At 41.8% G+C, this 17,874-nt stretch overlaps 1 protein-coding gene across 13 annotated transcripts in view; it reads left to right on the forward strand.

Annotated features, from left to right (window-relative positions):
• Window positions 1-17,874, forward strand: part of LOC140199427 (melanophilin-like) — a 192,536-nt gene that overhangs the window by 123,732 nt on the left and 50,930 nt on the right. For 12 of the 13 annotated variants that reach the window (XM_072261507.1, XM_072261508.1, XM_072261504.1 and 9 more), the window contains 2 exons: window positions 9,407-9,628; window positions 16,713-16,849. In XM_072261507.1, coding sequence (XP_072117608.1) covers window positions 9,407-9,628; window positions 16,713-16,849 — 359 coding nt within the window. The remainder of the gene's footprint in view (window positions 1-9,406; window positions 9,629-16,712; window positions 16,850-17,874) is intronic. The other variant, XM_072261514.1, reaches the window with a different exon arrangement.

Raw genomic sequence — 17,874 nt, forward strand, 5'->3', positions numbered from 1 at the left:
TTTTCTTTGTTTATATGGACTAGATCATTATTAAGAGGCAAAGTGACATCTCTATTAAGTGTAGAAGAGTTCTGGGTAGGTGCAAATCTAAGGAGGTTGAAGATGTCTTCGATATATGACATTTGGTCCCAGCATCCAAGTCAAAGAATTAATTGCAAACAAAAAGGGTTGAGAAGCTGTAACTACTGTGTGTCAGGCCATTCAACCACTACAACCATGCAGATCATCAGTACTTGTCTGCACTAAACCCATTTACTAGCAGTTGGTCCATATCTTACAATGCTTTGACACTTCAAGTGCTTGTCCAGATACTTCTTAAATGTTATGAGAGTGCCTGCCTCCACCTCCACCTCAGACATTTTGTTCCAGATTGCAATCACCCTCTGGGTGAAAAATTCCTTTCTCAAACCCCTCCAATTCTCTTGCTTCTGCCTTTAAGCCATTGTGTTCTGGTCTCAGATGCCTCTGCCATGGGAAATTGTTTATTATTATCTACCTGTCAATGTCTCCCACAATTTTGAATAAGCCTTCTTTGATCCAAGAAAATCAAACACAGCTATTGAGTCTCTCATAAAGTTCACAGTTCAAAATTCAGAGTAAATTTATTGTCAAAGCACATATATATGTCACCAAATACTACCCCGAGAAACATTTTCTTGCAATCATTCACAGTAGAACAAAGAAATACAATGGAATCAGTGAAAAACTACACACAAAAAAACTGACGAGCAACCAATGTGCAAATACAAAGAAAGAAATAATAAATAAATAATACTGAGAGCATCAGTTGTTGGTTCATTGAATGTGAGTCCATAGGTTATGGTCAGAGTTCAGTTCTGTGCTGTGGTGAGAAAAGTTGCCCACTCTAATTTAGGAGCCTGATGGTTGAAGGGTAATAACTGTTCCGGAACTTGATGATATGGGATCTAAGGCTCATGCAATTCCTTCCTGATGGCAGCAGCAAGAAGAGAGCCTGGCACGGATATGGAAGCTGATGGATGCTGCTTTCTTGTGGCAGTGCTGTTTCTAGATATGCTTAATAGTGAGGAGAGCTTTTCCTGTGTTGACATGGGCTATATCCACCATGGATGTAGGCTTTTCCATTCTTGAGCGTTGATGGTTCCATACCAGGCCGTGCTGCAGAGAGTCAGTATACTCTCCACTGTGCATTTAGAGATGACATGCCAAAAATGCGCAAACTTCTAAGAAAGTAGAGGGCTTTCTTTGAAATGGCATTTACATGCTGGTCCGAGGACAGATCCCCCAATTTATTATAATTTGAATTTGTATTTATTGAAATCTTACATCGGTCCCAAAATGTGAGGGAGTTAAATTCTTTGCTTTATGACTCCGTCTTAATGTACAAACATGTGAAATCAGAAGTCTAGTTACTTATAGACAGAAGCTGTCCCATAGCCTGTTGGTCCTGACTTTAATGCTTTAGTACCAGACGGAAGCACTGAAGCAGTTTATGGTTGGAGTGGCTAGTGTCCCTGTTGATCTTCCAGGCCTTTTTTTACTTACCTGCTGCTGTAAATGTCCTCAGTGGAGGGAAGTTCACATCCACAGATGCACTGGGCTGTCCGCACCACTCTCTGCAGTGCCCAGCGATCAAGGTTGGAGCAGTTCCCATACCAGGCGGTGATACAGCCAGTCAGGATGCTCTCAATGGTGCCCCTGTAGAAGGTCTTGAGGATTTGGGGGCTCATGCTGAACTTCTTCAGTCGCCTGAGGTGGAAGAGATGCTGTCGTGCTTTTTTGCCACACGGCCAGTGTGCACAGGCCAGGTGAGATTATTAGTCATTTGTATACCGAGGAACTTCAAACTACTCACCCTCTCAACTGCAGTCGCATTGATGTTGATCGGGGCGAGCCTGTCTCCATTCCTCCTGTAATCCCCTATCAGCTCTTTTGTTTTTTGATGTGATTATGCCCATGAACTTCAAGTTACTTGCACACTCCACCTCTGATCCCCTAATGAGCACTGGCTCATGTACCCCAACTTCTTCCTTCTGAAGTCAATAATCAGCTCTTTGGTTTTGCTGACGTTGAGTGAGAGTTTGTGGAATGGCACCATCCAACCAGATTTTCAATCTCCCTCCTACGTGCTGATTCGTCCCCACCTTTGATTCAGCCAACAACAGTGGTGTCATCAGCAAACTTAAATATGGCATTGGAGCTGTACTGAGCCTCACAGTCATAAGAAAAAAGTGAGTAGAGCAGTGGTCTAAGCACACAGCCTTGTGGTGCACCTATGCTGATGGTGATTGTGGAGGAGATGACCAGGCAACATCCCAGTGAATCTCCTGTGCACCTCCTCCAATGCAAGCACATTGTTCCCATAGTGCGTTTTCATTCCATTAGCCAACTCGCAAGTTGTGCCAATGAATTGTTCCCATTACCAAATTCTCTAATTTTCTTTAATAATCTATACATGGCACTTTAATACAGTAGTACCATATGGATTAGATGGGTCCTAGTCGGTAACCATGGTAAAAGGAGTTGCCATTTAATGGGATAAGGATGTGCAAAATCAACCAGACTGCCTGTCCTGATTATCATTTAGTGGGCTTTCTAGCATAAAACATTAGCCGCGGACAGGATAAGGAAAAATAATCATTCACAAAGATTTAATCATCTTGGCATATTATTTTACTAGAAAGGAACTGCTTTTTAGTAACAGTCCACTCCCAGAAAGATGACCTCAACCACTGTTATGAATGTAAGTGGATCAGAGAGATGGAGTCCTCATAGAACACTAACAGCTCAAATATGAGAAGATGAAGACATCACAGAAAGTAGTCACTTTGCCTTTACGGCTGTGACAACTGATTTTATATGTGCATTTGACAGCAGACAAGTGACAGCCAAAGCATCCATATGGTGAATATGGCAGAAAGTAAAATCTCTTGAAATCTAATTTCAGGATTCATATTTTTAAAAAGAGGCATAGAAAGCAGATACAAAGTCAATACTAATGAGTCCAGATATTAAGATGGAATTAAAATGTCATTTCTTTGGCAAAGAGTCTTTGAGGTGATTATATATTTTTTTGATATTCTGAAAGAAACTGGCAGAAAAACAAGTAAATTCCTACTTGTGGAGTGAATTTACCACTAGGCAGAAGTGTGAATGAGACAGTTATAAATGGGGCTAATAAATCACTAAGGAAATGCATTGAAGCTCTCTGTATAAATGTGGGCAAGACCCAATAGGCTGTGGCTGTATGTAAAAGTAAAATACTTTAAGGATTCTGCTGAAGAAATTGGTGCATTGTGTTGATTCCCCTCCAAGTAGGTTTTTCATGCTGCAGAAAACATGTTCCTATTATGTATTTCTAACTGATCCTAGTTATGATGAGTGCACTGCGACGACACCGGTGCCAAGCTGTATGGGTCATAATGCCCTTCCCTTGGATAACATCGGTGTCGTGGAAAGGGGAGACTTGCAGCATGGGCAACTGCCAGTCTTCCATACAACCTTGCCCAGGCCTGCGCCCTGGAGAGTGAAGACTTTCCAGGCACAGATCCGTGGTCTCGCAAGACTAACGGGTGCCTTTATTATTATTAGTTATGATCAGATGATGTTCCCATCTCATAATGATATTAGGACTTGATTTTTTTTCCATAGTAGAAGATAGCCAAAGCACAAGCACCTACTTCCAATTCCCTATTTGTAATCTTTACTCCAATATATCTGTATAAATATATTTTGTAAGTCAAACATGCCTTTTGTTTAACTGTTTTGTGCATAGAGGACTGATCAGTCATATCTATTTTTATAATAGCCTACATGACTGCATCAATGGAAACAGTAGACAAAGATGCAATTGATTTACAGCCAGGAATCAAAGTGAGCATGAACAAAATTGCAACATCTAAACAGAAGCTGGCCTGGCCGAACAAATAGTGTTACAGTTGAGGCAGGGGCTCACTTACACCAAACCACAGCAGTTTTAAAGCCAGAGTTTGCAGAAAATGCATCAAAGTAAAACATAAAAAGAGCACGTCAAGCAGACAAAAATAAGTGGACTGCACAGAGAAGACAAAAAGTTAAAGAGTCAAGATGCAATTTCAAAAAGAGCACTAATCTGCACACCGTCAATGAAAAACTTGGTAATGTGAGAGTGACGCAGAACGAGGCAGCCTTAAGATTTACAATGTGAGAATTAAGAACAGTCAGGCAAAAAGAAGGGAAAATCTGCAGATGCTGGAAATCCTAGCAACACACACAAAATGCTAAAGGAACTCAGCAGGCCAGGCAGTATCTCTGGAAAAGAATAAACAGTCGATGTTTTGGGCCGAGACCCTTCATCAGGACTGGATAACAAAAAGATGAATGGTAGAGTTAAAAGATGGAGGGAGGGGAGGAAGCAACACAGGATGATAGGTAAAACCGGGAAAGGGGAGGGGTGAAGTAAAGAGCTGGGAAGTTGATTGGTGAGAGAGACAGGGCTGGAGAAGGGGGAATCTGATAGGAGAGGACAGAAGGCCATGGAAGAAAAGAAAAGGGAGGAGCACCAGAGAGAGGTGAAGGGCAGGTAAGGAAATAAGGTGAGAGAGGGTAAAGGGAATGGGGAATGGTGAAGGTGAGGTGGGGGCATTACCAGAAGTTCAAGAAATTGATGTTCATGCCATCAGGTTGGAGGCTACCCAGACGGAATATAAGGTGTTGCTCCTCCAACCTGAGTGTGGCTTCATCACAACAATAGAGGAGGCCATGGACGGACATGTCGGAATGGGAATGGGAAGTGGATTAAAATGGATGACCACTGGGAGATCACACTTTTTCGGGTGGACGGAGCTTAGGAGCTCAGTGAAGCAGTCTCCCAATCTATATCAGGTCTCACCAATATACAGGAGGCCACACTGGGAGCAACGGATACAGTCTATGACCCCAAGAGACTCACAGGTGAAGTGTTGCCTCAGCTGGAAGGACTGTTTCAGGCCCTGAATGGTAGTGAGGGAGGAGGTGTAGGGGCAGGCGTAGCACTTGTTCCACTTGCAAGGATAAATGCCAAGAGGGAGATCAGTGGGGAGGGACGAATGGACAAGGGAGTTGAGTAGGGAGCGATCCCTGTGGAAAGCAGAAAGCAGGGAGGAGGGAAAGTTGTGCTTTGTGGTGGGATCCTGTTGGAGATGGCAGAATTTAAGGAGAATTATGTGCTGGACTCGGAGACTGATGAGGTGGTAGGTGAGGATAAGAGGAACCCTATTACTGGAGGACTATCAGAAGGATGGGGTGAGGGCAGATGTGGGTGAAATGGAAGAGATGCTTTGAGGGGATCTTTGATGGTATAGAAAGGGAAGCCCCTTTCTTCGAAGAAAAAGGAGGACATCTCCTTCCTTTAGAATGAAAAGCCTCAACCTGAGAGCAGATGTGGAGGAGACAGAGGAACTGAGAGAATGGGATGGCATTTTTACATGTAACATGGTGAGAGGACATATAGTCTAGGTAGCTGTGAGAGTCAGTGGGTTTGACAAGCAAGATGGCTTGTTCTAGAAGTGCATGACAAATTAATTGAAGTGGAATTGGGTACTAGCTCAGCTATTTCAGTCATTTCACAAAATGAGCTTGAACAGCTTTTCAAAGATTTTAAACTGAAGCCTATAGATATCCAACTAAAAACTTATACGGGAGAAAATATAACTCCTGTGGGAATAACATTTTTTAACAGTGAAATACAACAACCAACAAGCTACATCGGGCTTGTATGTGGGAAAAACAGGAGGTCCAGCATTGTGGGGGCAAGATTGGTTCAGACAACTACAAATTGATTGGAGATCCATCCATCATCTGCATGCCACATTCTCTGTAACAACGTCAACTGAAAGCAAATTAAGAAAGGTACAGGATGATGCCACAGCCTTGTTCAAGGATAACAATGGAAAATTCAAACAGATCAAGGGAAAAATAGTGTTAAATGAAAATGCTATATCCAAGCCAGTCCAGTTTGTTGTACAATCCGTTATAAAGTAGCCAGTGAGCTAGATCACATGGAGGCTGAAAGAATTTTTTCCATAGTTGAGTGGAGCCCATTTTCAAAGCCAGTGGTCCCAGTAGCCAAGAAGAATGGGTCTGTCTGGCTCTGTGATGATTTTAAGATCACCATCAACTCAGTACTGAAAGTAGATCGATACCCTCTGCCCAGAATAGAGTATATTTTTGAAAAACTTTCTGGAGTGAAACACTTCAGCAAAGTGGACAGCTGAAGTCTACCTACAGATGGAGATGGAAGAAGAGTCCAAAGTGTTTCACCCTCCGGATGAACCGGACCTGGTGGCATTGAGGTTCATTGTCACCGAGGAGGACGTTAGAAGGGCCTTCCTGAAGATAAATCCAAGGAAGGTGACGGGCCCAGATGGCGTCCCAGGACGGGTTCTCCAGGCCTGTGCAAGTGAGCTAGCTGGAGTGTTTGCTGACATCTTCAACCGCTCCTTGCTTCAGTCTAAGATCCCCTCCTGTTTTAAGAAGGCAACAATAATCCCAGTGCCGAAGAAGAGCAAGGTGGCATGCCTGAATGACTATCAACCTGTGGCTCTGACATCAATTGCTATGAAGTGCTTCGTGTGATTGGTTATGGCACACATCAATCACAGCCTACTGGTCAACCTTGAAGCTTTGCAATTCGCCTACCAGAGCAACAGGTCAATGACAAATGCCATCTCTCTGGCCCTAGGTTCCTCCTTAGAACACCTGGAGAATAAAGAGGCATATGTAAGGCTCCTTTTCATTGACTACAACTCTGCCTTTAATACCATCACTCCAAATAAACTGATTCCTAAGCTCCGGAACCTGGGCCTTAGCACTCAGATCTGCAGCTGGATCTTCAACTTCCTCATAGACAGGACCCTGGCTGTAAAAATAGGGGACAAGCTGTCGTCTACAATCACTCCGAGCACCGGTGCCCCACAAGGCTGTGTACTCAGCCCCCTGCTGTACTCACTGTACACCCATGATTGTGTAGCCAAGTTTCCATTGAACTCAATATATAAGTTTGCTGATGACACCTCAATTGTAGGCTGTATTTCAGGTAATGTTGAGTTTGAGTACAGAGAGGAAATTAAGAACCTGGGGGCATGGTGCAAAGACAATAACCGATCCCTCAACGTCAGCAAGATGAAGGAATTGGTTGTTGACTTCAGAAGGAGTAGCGGACCGCACGACCCCATTTACATCGGTGGTGCGCACGTGGAACAGGTCAAAAGCTTTACGTTGCTCAGGGTCAATATCACAAATGACCTGACTTGGTCCAACCAAGCAGAGTCCACTGCCAAGAAGGCCCACCAGCGCCTTTACTTCCTGAGAAAGCTGAAGAAATTTGGCCTGTCCCCTAAAACCCTCACTAATTTTTATAGGTGCACCATAGAAAGCATTCTTCTAGGGTGCATCACAACCTGATATGGAAGTTGTCCTATCCAAGACCGGAAGAAGCTGCAGAAGATCGTGAACACAGCCCAGCACGTCACACAAACCAATCTTCCGTCCTTGGACTCACTTTACACCACACACTGTCGGAGCAGTGCTGCCAGGATAATCAAGGACACGACCCACCCAGGCAACACACTTTTCATCCCTCTTCCCTCCGGGAGAAGGCTCAGGAGCTTGAAGACTCGTACAGCCAGATTTGGGAACACCTTTTTCCAACTGCGATAAGACTGCTGAACAGATCCTGACCCGGATCTGTGCCGTACCCACCAAATATCTGGGCCTGCCTCTCAGTTTTTTTGCACTACCTTACTTTCTCTTTTCTGTTTTCTATTTATGATAAATAATTTAAGTTTTTAATATTTACTATCAATTTGTACTCCAGGGAGCATGAAGCGCAGAATCAAATATTGCTGTGATGATTGTACACTCTAGTATCAATTGTTTGGCGACAATAAAGTAAAGTAAAGTTTCCCATCATAAATATTTTTTGGGGTAGCATTTACACGTGCACTCTGGCAGACAGCTATGGACCAGGTGCTGTAAGGCTGCCCAGGCACTCAGTTGTACTTGGATGGCATCATTGTTACTGGTTGGGATGACAAGAGATATCTCCAAAACCTCATGAGAGTGTTAAAAAGGTTAGAAGATTATGGGCACAGAGCACAACACAACAAGTATGAATTCTCTAAACCTATTATCATTTACTGTGGTCACACCACTAATGTACAAGGATTACTCAAAAGTGTGCTGAGAAAATTCAAGCAGTGATGGATGCCCCAAGGCTAAAGGACGTATCACAGTTGTAGTCCTTTTTAGGATTTGTCAATTGCTATAACAGGTTCCTGCCAAACCTGGCTACTGTGCTCTACCCCTTGAACTCATTACTACAGAAGAAATGGCAATGGACAAAGCCATGCGAGGTGGCTTTCAAAAAGGTAAAGGAAATAATAATGTCAGACACTGTGCTCACACAATATGATCCACACATCCAGAAGAAAGATGTTCAGATCTACCAGAACCACTTCCTGCAGTTCCTGAGTCAACTCCTATAAACACCACAAGTGAAAGCCCAGAATGTGAAATTGTTCCACAGACACAAGTTTCAATTGCCAAGCAGAGTGAATCCCCTTGTCAAGAATAATGTTATCTCAGGAGTAAGGAAGCCTCCATAGTGATTAAATCTTTATCCTTGAATGGGGCAATTTAAAATTTATTATGCTGTGGATGTCTGTATGGTATTTGTGTTATAAAGTATACTGTGTCTATAGTTGAAATGCTTTCGCTGTTGAGTTCATAGCTAAACAGGGAGGAGTGTTGTGTATTTAATATTTCAGTAATATTTGAGTAATATTCTAAGTATATTGTTTGATTAAGCTTTCTTTATTTGTTTAAATAATTCATTACGGATTATATGTAATGCATACATCATGACACTACCAAGAAAGTTTTGAAAAAGATCCTCTATTCTGGCCAGAGAGTATTGATCTACTCTCAGTATTGACTCACATTCCCAGCTTCTTGTTTCCTCTGAATTAGTTTTATGCTTTGGAGTTACGAAACAACAGGTATCTGGTTCTACAAATTTTAAAAACTGCTTAGAATATGCATCACACTTTCATATGCAAGGCTGGATTTTCCTTCATTTTAACAGGGTTTACACAGTTACTTTACACACTAATTCCTTGGGAATTTGGGTTTCAAGCTCAGGCAATCCTAAAGGAATTTGCACCCGAATTCCTTATCAGTCCTACAAATACACAAATTTTACTTTCCCTCAGTTTGGGAACAACATTGTACTCAGTGTTTAATATTTACTTTTCTATGAAAACCATCAGATTGCAGAATGAATTGTGCATTGCATCAGACTCTATGCCAGATCTTCTGATAAGTGCATCTATTTTTCTTTTGGTTTGACTCACTCATCTTTTTCTCTATATCTCCACCCTGTCCTTTTACCTTCTGTCCTATCATCCAGGGAACTGAAATGTAAGATTGAGGAAGAAAGGTTTAAAAGGAAGTTTCTAACAAAGCAAGTGAAATTTAATGAAGGCCATTGCATTCTCTGCCTGGAACCATTTCAATTTTTGGTGAATGGCAAACGTCGATGTCTGGATTGTTCTCTCAACACCTGCAAAAGGTGTAGCAAATTCAACAAAAAAGAATATGGCTGGGTGTGTGATTCCTGTCGGATTGTCAGGTGAGAAAATGCATAAAACCTGTCATCTTTATGCATGAACCACTTGTATCTTTCTCCCTGTTCAGAGTTTCCCTGTTCTTAATGCATGGTCACCCCAAGTTTTCTGCACTCCCATGCAATACCCTTTTTTAATGCCGGTACCTTTCATATACAAACAAGTGTAGCCAATTAACTCACACCCCCTTCCCGCCCCCCACATCTGCTTCTGTAATCAATAAGATTGTAGCTGATCTAACTCGTAGTGTATTTTTTCTATATTAACCCCATATAGAATCTGTTAATCTTTTTATTATGAAAGCTTGCTTATGTGCTCTAGGTTTTTTTTATTCCTCAGGGAATTGAATGATTGGGAGAATTGGGACCTGCTCTTCAGGGTGAGGTGAAAATCGGGTAAGATTGAGGTTTAGGAACTGAGTTTGATATTTTGTAAGAGTAGGAATTAAGGGTAAAACATGAGACAAACGTCATGGAGTTCCCAATCCAGCAGTCTGTTCGTCAAATTTGCTTTTGTATTAATTACATCAACGTTTATGCCAGATTTTGTAAAAGACCAAAGAACTGATTGTGGACTTCAGAAAGGGTAAGCCAAGGGAACACACACCAGTCCTCATAGAAGGATCAGAAATGGAATGAGTGAGCAATTTTATGTTCCGGGGTGTCAGTATCTCTGAGGATCGATCCTGGACCCAATATATCGATGCACCTGCGAAGGAGGCATGACAGCATCTATATTTCATTAGGATTTTGAGGAGATTTGGTATGCCACCATAGGCACTTACAAATTTCTACATATGTAACATGGAGAGCATTCCAACTGGCTGCATAACCGTCTGGTATAGTGGGGGTGGAGGGGGGCAATGCACAAGATCGAAATAAACCACAGAGAGTTGTAAGCTTGGTCAGCTGCATCATCAGCATTAGCCTCTAGTACTGAGGTCATCTTCAAGGAGTGATGGCTCAAGAAAGTGGCATTCATCATTATGGACCACTATCACCCAGGTTATGCATTGCCCCCCCATCAGGATGGAGGTACAAAAGCCTGAAAGCACACACTCAACCATTCAGGAACAGCTTCTATCCCTCTGCTATCCACTTTCTGAATGGACATTGAGCCCATGAGCACTACTCAGTATTTTTTTATTTTTGCAGTATTATTTAATTTAACAATTTTATATACTGAGTACTATATATTTTTTTACTGTAATTCACGTATTTTCCATTATTATGTATGGCATTGTACTGCTGCACAAAGACAACAAACTTCACAACATAGTGTGGAGCACTGGCCTCTACCTTGCTGAGGCCAGGTGGCAACTCTCAGACACCTCCTCATCCCTACCCCTTGAAGAGGACCACCCCCAACTCTGGACCATCAGAAATCTGTCTCTGACACCATCACTGATCTCATCAGCTCTGGAGAACTCCCATCTACTGACACCAAACTCATAGTTCCCTTAACCCACACTGCTCACTTCTACCTCCTACCCAAGATCGACAAACCTGACTATCCAGGTAGACCCATTGTCTCTGCCTGCTCCCACCTCACTGAACTCGTTCCATTCTATCCCCTTTGGTTCAGTCCCTTCACACCCACATCGGCGACATTTCTCATGCCCTTGATCTGCTCAATTCCCTGGCCCTGACCGCTTCATCTTCACCATGGATGTTCAGTCCCTATACACTTCTATCCTCCATCAAGAAGGCCTCTAAGCTATCCGCTTCTTTCTTGATAAAAGAACAAACCAATTCTCCTCCACCACCACCACCACCCTCCATCTGGCAGAACTGGTCCTCACCCTCAACAATTTTCCTCCCACTCCCTCCAGATTCAAGGGGTAGCCATAGGCTCGCGCCTGGGCCCCAGTTGTGCTTGCCTCTTCATTGGCTACAGAGAACAGTCCATGTTCAAAGCCTTCTCTGGTAACCCTGCCCAACTCTTCCTCCGCTACATTGATGACTGCATTGGTGCTGCCAATTGACTGTGCCTCTAGCTTCCACCCTGCCCTTAAATTCATTTGGCCCATTTCTGACACCTCCCTCCGCTTTCTCCACCTCTCTGACTCCATCTTTGGAGATAAACTGTCAACCAACATATTTTATAAATCTACTGATCCCCACAGTTATTTTGACTATACATCTTCCCACCCTGTTTCCTGTAAAAATGCTATTCCCTTTTCTCAGTTCCTTTACTTTTGCCGCATCTGTTCTCAGGATGTGGCTTTCCTTTGCAGGACATCTGAGATGCCTTCCTTCTTCAATGAATAGGGTGTCCATTCCTCTTCTATTGATTCTGCCCTCACCCATATCTCCTCCATTTCCCGAACATCCACATTCACGCCATCTTCCTGCCGCCTTAACAGTGATAGAATTCATCTTGTCCTTATCTACCACCCCATGAGACTCCACATCTAACAGATCACCCTCCGCAACTGCCGCCATCTCCAATGGGATCCCACCACTAAAAATACCTTTACCTTCCCACCCCTGCATTCCTCTGGGTTTGCTCCCTCCTTGAATCTCTTGACATCCCTTGTCCCCACTAAACTTCCTCCCGGCACTTAACCCTGCAATGGTCTAAGTGCCACCCCTCCCTCACCTCCATTCAGAACTTCAAACAGTCCTCCCAGGTGAGGCAACACTTCACCTGCAAATCTGCTGGGGTCGTCTATTGTGTGTGGTACTCCCGATGTGGCCTTCTCTACATTGGTGACACCAACCGTAAATTGGGAGACCGCTTCGTCAAATACCTCCGCTCCACCCACCCCAAGCGGAACTTCCCGGTGGCCGAACATCTTAATTCCAATTCCCATTCCCATTCAAACATGTCAGTCCTTGGCTCCTCTTGCGCCAAAATGAGACCACCCTCAGGTTGGAGGAGTAACACCTTGTATTCCATCTGAGCACCCTCCCACCTGGTGGCATAAATATAGATTTCTCCTTCAAGTAAAAAAATACTCTCTCCCACTCCCCTCATCCTCTATTCCCTATTCTGGCCTTTTACCACTTCTATCCCTGGGTCCCCTCCTCTGTCCCTGTCTCCTGTGATCCATTCTCCTCTCCTATCAGATTCCTTCTTCTCCAGCCCTTCACTTTTTCCACCCACCTGACTTCATCTGTCACCTTCCAGCAAGCCTTCTTCCCCACCCCCCACCTATTTATTCTGGCTTCTTCCCTCTTCCTTTTCAGTCCTGAGGAAGGGTCTCGGCGTGAAACATCGACTGTTTATTCATTTCCATAGATGCTGCCTGACTTACTGAGATCCCCCTGCATCTTGTGGGTTGTATTGGCATGTCGGCACGCTTTTAATTTTTTTTTTATATTTGATACAGTGTAGAATAATAATCATCAGTGAACCTGATGAGTTTAAAAGGGAGCACAAGAAACAGGGCCCTACTGAGTTTAAAGGGAGTGCAGGAAACAGCCTCAGTGAGTTTAAAGGGAGAACAGGAAGTGCAGCTCCGGTGAGTTTAAGGGAACCATTGGAAATAATATCTGATGATTTAAAGAGAGCGAAGGAGATGCAGATTAAGTAGTTTGAAACGTAGCTTGGCAACTGAGGCTCCAATAAGTTCAAAGGAAACAACAGCAGGTGAGTTTAAAGGGAGCATAGGGAACATGGCCTGGTGAGTTTAAAGGGTGAAAGACAACCTGCGAAATGGGGTCCTGGAGTGTTTTCATATCTAATATTACTGGTGTCACTTTAAGAATTGTGTCATGTGACCAACTGCTCTCTGTTCTTTCCACGTTGTCTAATGTGGAACTTGCCAGAGATCCTCTGTCTCTGTGAGAGTATGAAAATTATTTTCTTTTATATAATAAAGTACCTGAGATATTAGTTTGATTTATTGACTAGTTTCCAATATCTTAGAAAGAAGGAAGTATATACCTAATCACGAAAGCTCTCAAAGTTTTGATTGCTTCGTACTCATTGCCATAAGTCAAATTTGAAGAAACAGGAGATAGAATATCGGCCTCAGTAAATCCGTACAAATCGGGAAATACAACTTCGGTCTCAGTAAATCAGTACAAGTCATATTCAAGATGTTAATTGAAAGGAATTTGATTACATTTCCTATTGCATTTAACATTAAAATTTTAATTTATACCCTTAGAAGCAAGATTAATCCAGGAGTGGAATTATTTGGGTGAAATCAGTTCAGTCAGTTTTGATACATTTGGTGCAAAATGAGGAAAATTGAATGCATTTGGATTACGAGCACAAGTAACTAGTACCTATTTTGCTTACTGTTACGAGGTTGCAAGATGCCTTGTTTGAAACAGTAGAGAGAGTTAAGGTCTGGTTTTCTGGTCAGAGAGAGAATTAAGGTCTGGTCAGCTGAAAACAAGTCTGTAATGTGTCCTTGATAGATATGTAAAGTGCTGTGCAGCACCTTAACAGAAATTGTCCTGTAGCTTGATCACCATCTTGTGGTGGGATGATAGAATGCCTGTCTGTAAATAAAACATGCTGATCTTCATTTCTAATCAGATGGAATTTTTATTGGACTTTTAATATTGTTCAGTCTGTTCAATATTCATTATTTTTCTTGAATCCAATATAATAACTGTCTGTTGTTCTTCTAAACTTTCTTTACCTCCCAAGCTCCAAGTACGTTGTCCTGCATGTTGTTTTACTTCCTTATTTATTTCTCTCTAACCCCTTTTATGGATGTGAAAAACTTTGAACTTCAGTGCCTCTTTCACGTGACCTTTCTGTTACAAGCTGTTAATTCAAAAGGGCCAAGTTTGTGATTTCTTAGGTGAGATCTAAGAAATTTCACCTAAATTTTGCCTCCCTTTAATTCACCAAGAGTTTCTCTCTGCCTCATTAAATTTTGTCATAGATTTATACAATATGGAACTAGTCCTTTTGTCCAGGTCATCCAACTCAACAACTATACGTTTCTGTGCTAGACCATTTGCCTACATTTGGCCCATATCTCTTTAAACCTTTTCTAATCATGAGCCTGTGCAAATGTCCTTTGAACATTGTAATTGTACCTGCCTCTAACACTTCTGCTGGCAATATAATTCACATACCCTCCCATTCTGTGTGAAAAACATCAAATCCCCTTTAAGTTTTTCCCCTCTCATCTTAAATCAGCGTCCTCCAGTTTTAGGCACTCCCTACCCATCTACCCTCCCTGTGACCATCCACTTTATCTATAGTAACACACACAAGCTGCTGGGGGAACTCAGAACCTATGGAAAGGAATAAAGCGTCAACTTTTTGGACTGAGTCCCAACGAAGTCTTGGCCTGAAACATCGACTGTTTATTCCTCTCCATAGCTGCTGCCTGACCTGCTGAGTTCCTCCTGCATTTTGTATTATGTACTCTGGATTTCCAGCAACTGCAGAATCTCTTGTGTTCACCTTATCTATAACTTCATGATTTTATAAACTTCTATAAGGTCACGTCTATCCCCCCCAGCCTATCTAGTCTCTTCTAACTTAAGCCATCCAGCCCCAACAACACTCTTGTGAAGCTTTTTTTTGCACCCTCTTTAGTTTGAGTAAAATATTCCTATAGTAAATCGAGGGTTGCCTGTTAACAGCATCATTACCTACCTCTGTAATGAATTTATTTGATTTCAAACCAACCAGAAATGCATTTCTAAACATTTTAAATGAAGTTTCAACTAGGCTGTAAACTGAATTCCTGTTAAATCATAAAATGGAATTCTGTATTAGAATTGGTTTATTGTGGAATTACTTTCTTATTGTCATAGAATACATACCAAATCATTACACAATAAGATAAAGATAAAATGATAACAAAATGCAGAATAAAGTGTTGACAAAGAATTTACATTATGAAGAATAGAACAATAATAATCGAAATAATGAGTGGATTTGCAGAGAGCAGCTTACAAGTTGCCATGCTCCAGCCCGATCTTGATTACTTATGTTACCCGCTTTGAAACATGTTGAACTGCAGCTAATAAAATTCTGGATCCTTTGAACAATGAATGTGTCTTATTTTGCATAGCATGTCGAGTTTCGGAAAATCAAACAGTCACCATGGGCAAAATTGTGTTGGCAGTGGCTGCTAAAGAGAATGGCCAGTGCTGTGAGTGTCTGTTCTGTTCTAAGGCACTGATTGATTTTAAACATTACATGAAACTATCTGAAGAGCAGCAGCAAGATCTCTCAATTTTCTGTCTGATCCAACACCTATAAATATATATATTAATGGCCAAGTACCTCCATGTTGGTGATGTGTTCTACACAGAACAGTTGTGATGTTCACCCACAAATATTAAGTGAGTAATGTACTTCCATTACTGTGTGCATCTAGAATCACTGCTCACATTCTATCTTCAATTGTAGTGATGTGAAGGTTGGTGAGGAAGCAGATAACATTTGTTTTCATATCTGCAGAATGGCACTTCTGATTTTACAATACTGAGCTAGGAGATAAACCTACATTAATGTGTTCAATTCCTGGCAAAGAATACACCGTTCTGATCGAGTATCTAGAGTGAAACCAGTTGACCAACGCCATGTACAATTCCTGAAGCCAGGCTCTGTTAATGCCTAATTAAATTTAAGGATTATAATGCTCCATAACTTCACACAGAAGAATAATTTGCATAGTGATTTCTTATCTAAAGAACGCTCATGTCGAGCCAGCCAGGTTTTGGATCAGTTGATTTTTTTTGAATCGTTAGGTTAGTCAGGAGGAAAAAATCCTCCTGATTTTGCAGTGCAGCTGGACCCTGTGCATAAAACCCCAAATTCATTCCTTGAGATAATTAAGAGGTAATTATGCAGAATCTGACATCTTAAAAGTCTGTTGACTGCAGGAAGAAAAGACAACTGAAAAGTAAGAAAATTGGACCAAGATTTGCAACGCTGATGTTTATGGAAATGAAAAGACAACTTGAGATGCATGAAAGAGAGTGAAGTTATATTTGGTACCGTAGGAGTAAATTTAGCAAAAAAAATTTGGCACTCTGTTCTTGAAGACACATCATGCCATTAAGAGTTGGAACTGATGGTGCAGCATCTGAGTAATTTAAACATGGATTTTTGCCAAAGAATGAACCTCTGGTTGTAAATTCAACCCTGTGTTTTTTTCAGGATTGTGAAGACTGGGTCACTGGACTGGTTTTATAACCATGTGAAGTCTCGTTTCAAAAATTTTGGCAGTGCCAAGGTGATGCACTCTTTGAATAAAAGGCTTCAAAGTGGAGAAAAGTATCCTCTACCGCACCTAGGTATGCTTTCATTCCTTCTGACTGTGGTTATCACAATCTATCTAATGTTACTTTCCAAATAACAATCCAGTTCATGTTTTTGAATGAAATGCGTTAAGAAACTAAACAAAGATAAAATGAATGATGATGATGATGATAAAAATTAAGTAGCAGAGACTTTCATTAAATGAAGGAGAAGAATCGTAAGTTTTCAATGATGTGTCTATTTATTCATTCGAGATATCTTAAAGTATTTTGGTCTAAATTTTCTAATGTTGGCTATTGTGTACACTAGATAGTTAATGTGGAATGCATATTTAATGTGGAATCCATTTTAAAGAGCTCACATCAAGGTAAACAGTATTTCTTACTAATGGTAATTTTATAGCATAATAGGGCCAGACAACTCAAGACACTGAATATTCCCAGAGTGAGTAGCCAAAGCTGAATGTATCAATGACATGGGTAGGAAAAGAAGTAAGGTCCTAAGGAGTTAGGAAGAATCTTTAAAAAAAAATGGAACCTCAAGAGTTGTAATCTCTGAATTACTCCTGATGCCACCTGCCAGTGTTGGAAGGAACTGGAAGACATGGCAGATGAGTGCATGGCTGAAAAGCTGGAACAGGATAGAAAAATTCAGATTCTTTGGCCATGGGATCTCTTCTCGGGCAGAGGTGACCTGTACAAAAGGGACAGGTTGCACCCGAACTGAAGGGGGGCTCATAATCTAGCAGCATTTAAACTAGTGATTCCTAATGGGGACAGTACCACCCCAAAGGGGCAATTACATGTCCTAAGGGGACATTAGGGGAAATAGAAGTCATTGGGGGCCATTCAAGATTCTTGGGGGGCTAACTTGAGGCATGAGACCTGACTGACCATGTCAACTCGCTGTCATTGTCAACATCTGCTAGGCATTCCCAGTTTGTGTTAATTTTTTATTTTAATTTAGCCTGTTAATGATAGATTGATATGTACAGTGCGATCTCTATGAGTCTGAAGGCAGTGAAGCCTTGAATTCTAATCCTAAGACACCAAAACTACAG

This window comes from Mobula birostris, chromosome 6 (genome assembly GCF_030028105.1).
Source record: "Mobula birostris isolate sMobBir1 chromosome 6, sMobBir1.hap1, whole genome shotgun sequence".
Classification (NCBI taxonomy): Eukaryota; Metazoa; Chordata; class Chondrichthyes; order Myliobatiformes; family Myliobatidae; genus Mobula; species Mobula birostris.